This window comes from Nematostella vectensis, chromosome 6 (assembly GCF_932526225.1).
Source record: "Nematostella vectensis chromosome 6, jaNemVect1.1, whole genome shotgun sequence".
Classification (NCBI taxonomy): domain Eukaryota; kingdom Metazoa; phylum Cnidaria; class Anthozoa; order Actiniaria; family Edwardsiidae; genus Nematostella; species Nematostella vectensis.
The window spans coordinates 7244562-7251147 of NC_064039.1; the positions used below are offsets into that span (position 1 = coordinate 7244562).

Below are 6586 nucleotides of genomic sequence, written 5' to 3' on the forward strand. Positions count from 1 at the left end.
AGTCCATAGGGGTGAAAGGTTGAATGAATGTTAAAAACAAACACGCATTTTTTACAAATGAACTTTTAATTCTCAATGCTTTTTACAGTAAATAATTCAACATTGTACAATTGTTTGATAACCTGTTGGGTTTAGAGAAGGTAAAAGAAGTATCTTTGTAACCAATGACACCTCACTTCCTTACAGAGTCAATAAAACAAATTCAAATTAGAAAGGGGGGAGTTTAAAATAAACTGGGTGCTACGTACAGCTTCCATTCTATTTTTTACACAGGCATAATTCATAATGGCATAATGCTGGTAAACAGAAATCTTGGACCAATGCCAAGTTTTTCATTTTACAATGTGCGATCGATGTCCTGTTTTTCATGTTGCTTGAATTCAGTCCAAAATAAAAAAAAATACTGTATATCGGATACTGTAACTACTGTATGGATAATAGTGAAGAAATGGGGGAAATAGACTTGTAAAAGAACTCAGCTAAGAGTATGTAGGAAACCTTGGCAAATGGAAAACAGTTCTTATTGCGGCTTTTGCTGCTCATGGTGTTGTTGTTGTTGATCATGGTGCTGTTGTTGTTGTTGTTGTTGTTGATCATGGTGTTGTTGCTGTTGTTGATCATGTTGTTGTTGATCATGTTGTTGTTGTTTATCATGCTGTTGTTGCTGCCCCGTGTTCTGCTGTTGCTGATCATGTTGTGCAGGTTGTTCATGGTCAGTTTCCTTTAGAAAACAAAAACAAAAAAGAGCTCTATTAGAACTACTCAACAGTACCTACTGTATTCTTCACATACTTAGGATTATAAGAAATTCTATACATAGTCATAGTTTAATTCTGTATAATTATAATCTGTGATTTACTGTATTTTTGATTTGAATCCGCATTCGAAAAGCTGGAAATACAATCTCTTTAAGACCTTTTTTATAAGAAAAAAGGGGTACAGAGCGTAAGTTCCCTGAAATAAAAAACACTAAGGGAGCGGTCATTAATTACTGGGGGGGGGGGGGGGGGGGGGGGGCAAATATGTAGGGGGGGGGGGCTACGTTTTTTGGGCGCGGATCTAAGGGGTTCATTTTTTGGGCTGTCATTAAAGGGGGGTCACATTCTTTTCGGCATCCAATTTAAGTCTAGTTTTAATATAATACTGAGCAAGAGAGTCATTGTTGAAATAATTTTTTTTAATTTTATTCAGTTCGCAATGTTTCCTACTATTGTATATCTAGTTCCATATTGTTAAGGTACCAATCATGTCTTTATATAAATAAATTTTGAGAAACCCTCTCATGGTTGACAGACAAAGCTGACTCAAATTTCTATGTTAAAATTGTCGACAATGTAGTCGTTTTCTAGCGACACCACTATTTGTTTATCTCTGTGCCACTCTTAAACTAGCAAATGTGAAGGTTCATACTTAGATTGAATAGGAAAAAATTGCCATGCTAGCTGATCTATATTTTAGAAAAGGTTATATTCAGCTACACTAAGTATGTATATCAAGTCTCTGTGGTTTTATTACAGGTCTGGATGGGAGGGTCTGCATATCGGTAGTCAGTTAAAATTTCCATAACTTGTCGGTAGTCGGTAAAAATTATCGTTCTTTGTCGGTAGTTGGTGAATCTAAGCTAGTATTTGCTTTTGTACCAGCATGTATAAACAACATTTTTTTAGGATTGATTAGTAATGAATAACTTATTGATAATAAATTAATTATGGATTAATAATTGACTGAAAAGTTGATGCAACAGGAAATAAATAGTGCCCATTCTGGAATGGCCGAATTTAAGTAGATTGACGATGAAAGTAAAGAATAAAAATGCAGAAAATAATAAAATGTCGGTAGTCTGCAAATACTTTTTTGTCGCTAGTCACTAGTTTTTTTCATGTTTTGTCGGTTGTCAGTTACTTTTTAAACTGTTTGTCGCTAGTCGGTTAACCCCATCCAGACCCTGTTTTTGGATATAAAAATGTGGAGGTGGAGATAGTGGTGGTGGTGGTGGTGGTGGGGGTTGCAAATTTTTGGCCGTCCGGTCTAGGGGGGGGGGGGGGTCACGATTTTTTGGCCTTGGATTTGAGGGGGAGGCAAACTTTTTGAGCCTAGGGTTTTGCAAAATTTCCACCCCCCCAGTAATTAATGACCGCTCCCTAAAAAGCAATCTTTGGCAAGCAAATTTCCTATAATGACAGTAAAGCTGACATTACAGTAAAACCTGAAGAAACTTTTTGTGCGTGAATTCTGCGTGAGCTCACCTGTTCTGAAGGGTGTTGGTCCTGCTCTAGACTCTTCTCAAACTCAGCTAGTTCCTCGTCTGTGTACGGCCGCTCGTCTTCCACACTCTTCCAGCCATCATCTTTATCAAACTCTTCTCCTTTGCTTGATTGGAGGAACTCATCTTGTGACACAAAGCCATCTTTATCCTTGTCAATCTGTTGCAACATTTCGAAATTATTTATTACAATAAATGTTATAATGTTCATGAGAATTTTGACACACTGATAGCCTCTTTGCCCTATGAGAAGTCTGATGTATTCTTGAGGACAAATCCTTGACAACTTTAAAAAGGCTCCATTGAAAATCAAGATTAGTAAGAGCATTTCAAAGGGTTATGGGTACTGTACCTCATTCATGACATGTTCTCTCATCCGGGAGATTTCTTCATCTCTTTCCTTGGGGTCATAGTCTTCATCTTTGGGGTTGTACAGCTTGGTCACCTGTTTATTATAAGAAAGACATCAGTGAAATAAACACTACAACAGGGCCGTAGCAGGGGATGGGGCACTGGGGCCATGTGCCCCCCCCCCAAATATTTTCAAATATTATAAGGAAATAACCAGTAGGGGCGTGGCTGTGCCCCCCATTGTTTTCTTAATGTTTCTGTATCCTGCCCCCCCCCCCCCCCCCCCCCATTATTTCGAAGTCTGCTACGGCTATGTACATAGAGCAATACATTAAAAGGACTGATAGTAAAAGCCAGATCTTTCATCTTTCATGTGGTGGTTTAGTTTAGTTTAAGGAATGTAGTGCTGCAAAACACAAAAGATAACAAGAGCAAATAGAAGAACCAACCCATATAAAATTCTAAATGAATGACAGCAAGATTATTTAAATGGGGGAGGTTTAGTTTAGTTTGAGGAATGTACAGTAGTGATGTAAAACACAAAAGATAACAAATGCAGATAGAAAAACCAACCCTTTTATAATATTTAATGAATGACAGCAAGATTATTTGAGGGGGGGGTCAGCATGTCCAACCCCTGTACATCATTGTAACATTTTGTTTACTAAAATATAAACAAATTATATACACAGTGTACCTCTTTAACAAACAATGCCTCTAGCTCTCCTGTATCCAAGAAGCCATCCCCATTAACATCTGCAACACAAGAATGGAAAAAAAATGTAGATACATTAAATAGTTAGGGCTCCTTTGACATCTTTACAAATCACATTCTCGAAGTCAACATTAAAAGTAACATATCAAAAAGATTGTATTAAGAGTCTACTTACCATGAAGCTTAAAGAATGTTTTTGGATCAAAGTCTTTGGCGTCCAAACCATCAGACTCTTCCCAGACTTGTTCCAATTGTGCTTTGCTCCCCTGGACATATCAACAAAATAAACCAATGTGTACTTCAAGTTTTTTACAGCCACCAACAAATTCAAAATCCATTTCTCATCTGAGAATAGCTAAAAATGCTAAACTATGACTGCGAGTTAAGTAGATGCACTCAACTCTGCATGTGTCGGGATAAGAAATTAATGAGTAACCACTGAAACCAAGCTCCTGTTGTAAATGACTTAAGTGCAAGGAACTTGATGCTATTTTCAACTTTCATTGTTTCAAGTTCATTGAACTATTACCACTGAAATTGGGGATCACTGTAATGGTGCAAGTGTGTCGTGGCTCCCTGGCCTGTGTTTCGTTTTTGTTTTCGGTTTTGTGTTGTTGTTTATGGCGAAGTCAAATGAATAAAAAATAAAATAATCCTTGTTTTCTAGGTATTAGTAGACTACGGTTAAGTCCTTTCCCTCTAGTGGGTTGTAACAGGCATAAAAATACTGGGGGGGGGGGGGGTGCACACATGCATGCCCCTTATAATTCTGGAAAAAAAGGGGCGGCACAAGCACTGGCTACTATAGATGATATTGCACAAAGTCTATGCTCACTGGATGGTGTAGCTGCTTGGATTGGTTGTGATGCTTCTCTTGCAGCTCCCTGAAGTGCTCTTCTGCTTCCTTCCTATGTTTCTCGTCCATGTCTTTCATTTTAATTTTCCTTTCGTGTTCTTTTTGCATTTCATGTTTTTTAAATTCCTCTCTTCTCTCACGATCTTGTTTGTCCATCTCTTCATGATGCTGAAAAATTTCAAAAGCAAACATGTAGTTCTTGATTATTGCTTTGATCAATTGCCATCTTAAGAGCAGCACAGTCATTCATTGTGGAATTGATATAAAAAAAACAGCTTTCAAATTTTCATTTTTATAACAACATTGTGATGGAAAAGAACTGGAAACAGTGATATCTGATAAGCAGCGAGCCAGCATTAAGCTGCCATTATACAAAGTCCACAAACTTCTGCTTTAAATTTGTTATTGCATTAAGACACCATGATTAGCCGCCAACCTCTTTTCCGCAGGGTGGCTTGATAGAGGTACAAAGCTTTCTATCTGTTTTTCAATCTTTTTCTAATATCTTTCAAATATAAAATTTCGATTGCAGATAAAGTGGTTAAATATAGTCTCATGAAAGCGGAGAACCCAACCTATGTATAACAACATTTTCCAAGAAAATTGTCTGCCTTTGGAAAAATGATTTGTTTAAACTAACAATTCCCTTAATTTAACAGTATCTTCACAATTTTCATGGTTGTTAAAATATCAAACTTAAGTATGTAATAAAGTGTTTGGAACACAATCTGCATTCGATTCCTAAGCATGCCGAGTTGTTTTCTTTCAAGTGAGTCAATGAAGAACTCAAATAATGAAATATTTGAGGTAAGCACAACACCAGTAAAGGTGGTCAAATTTTAAATAGTTATTTTTTATTTTAGTGAAGTGCTTGAATTTCACAACTTGAATTTTCCAGTATTATCATAACTATTGAATATTTATATTTAAATATAGATACGTGTGCAGTTCTTATAAGTAACACGTTTATATCATAGTTATCACTAGTTGTATTATAGAGCAGTTCTTGAGCGGAAGTGTGTCTTTCTTTCTGGCTGCAAAAACTTGAACATTTTATAACTTAGCATAATAATGGATCAAGCGTTTAATTCGAGGGGAAAATATTTTGCATTCAAAACAAAAGGAATTACAAATCATGGCTTGCATTTTTTACTGCTAAAAACGGCGGCATTGATTTAGGATTGAGTGGCAATTATACGAAAACCTCCCGCTGCTAACCAATAAACAACACATAACCATGGAATTCCCCAAATCGACTTTCATACTGTACCTTCCATAAAAGTTTCTTGAAATCATCCGCGCCAAAGAAATCTGGATTTTCATCGTCGAATAGAGGATTCCAGTATTCTCGTTCTTTGATACCATTAAGATGATCGTTCATTTGCCTTCGAATCATACGTTGTCTTTCTACTTCTTGTCGTTTCAACTCATCGAGTTTAGAACGCACATCATGTTTGACTAAATCAATGTCCTCTGCGATTCGGCCTGATCGAAGATCATCATCAGAAGCGTTCATAAGCTTACGAACATAGTCTTCGTCCTTTTCTAAAATCTCTATTACTTGCCTAAGATATCTAGCATATTCAGGATCGTCCTTGTTTGGTTCAGGTGCTTTTTCAGCGGGTTTTCCACGTTTGACTGGAGGCGCATAACACAATGTGACAAGCACCAATACAACTAGTAAACTAAGCAGTGATAATTTCGAGTCCATTTTGGAGCTATTAAGGGGAATCAAGTCCCTTCACGTATTCCCGAATATGTAGTCCTCTCTCTGTAAAGTTCTGAGTCGGTTTAGAGGAAGTATGACGATTGGAAACACCAAATTCTTGACTCGGCTCCAGGGACTTGGAATGAAACGTGGCACAAGCAGCGCCGGTCGTGACGTCACATGCAGCTGGACAGACCCGTATTATATCCCGCGGGGCCAGCGGGTTATTGCGGGAAATGGCGCCGTGCACGCTGCACATGAGCTGGTCGGTGATGGCGGCGAGGGGTGGTTATAACCTGAAGAAGGCAGGTATTGGCCTGCCTTGGCCGAAATATCGTTAAAAAACAACAAATCTGCGTTGTTTTCGAAAGGTCGACGCAGACCACAAGGTCCGACGTACACCAGCAGATGGAGGCTGTCGGTGGTTTTCTTTCTACATTTTTGTAAGCAGGAAAAAGTAACTAAAGCAGGGAAGGTCATTTCTCCCTTGTTTTGTCTGGACCCTCTAATCCTATTCCCTTTATAGAATCCTGGATCCGATCCTTTGTTGTAACTCGAATCTTCGACAGCTCTTCCCGATTACTTGAAGGGTTTTCTTTTTCAGTAATCTTCTAAATATTTTAAATATCCTGATTTTTCATATCATGAGCTGATATCCCCCTCAGGTGAGGAAAATAGCAATCCACATTCAAA

The 6586-nt window shown here is 37.9% G+C and overlaps 1 protein-coding gene across 1 annotated transcript; it reads right to left on the minus strand.

Annotated features, from left to right (window-relative positions):
- Positions 1-335: 335 nt before the first annotated feature.
- Positions 336-6047, minus strand: LOC5515012 (nucleobindin-2). The gene is made up of 7 exons (XM_032384609.2): positions 5456-6047; positions 4165-4353; positions 3505-3595; positions 3312-3370; positions 2616-2708; positions 2247-2423; positions 336-721 (listed from the first exon to the last, which is right to left on the minus strand). Exons 1-7 carry the CDS (start codon positions 5894-5896, stop codon positions 521-523), a joined length of 1251 nt encoding a protein of 416 aa, XP_032240500.2. The 5' UTR covers positions 5897-6047; the 3' UTR covers positions 336-520.
- Between the last annotated feature and the right edge of the window lie 539 nt (positions 6048-6586).

What these genes read in the sequence shown, in the direction of transcription:
- LOC5515012 (XM_032384609.2), bottom strand. Translation starts at nt 5,896, where the DNA reads ATGGACTCGAAATTATCACTGCTTAGTTTACTAGTTGTATTGGTGCTT. An exon ending in CCAAGCAGCTACACCATCCA is followed by an intron (nt 3,596 to 4,164) that starts GTGAGCATAGAC and finishes TGATATGTCCAG; the next exon opens with GGGAGCAAAGCACAATTGGA. An exon ending in GAGAACATGTCATGAATGAG is followed by an intron (nt 2,424 to 2,615) that starts GTACAGTACCCA and finishes ATGTTGCAACAG; the next exon opens with ATTGACAAGGATAAAGATGG.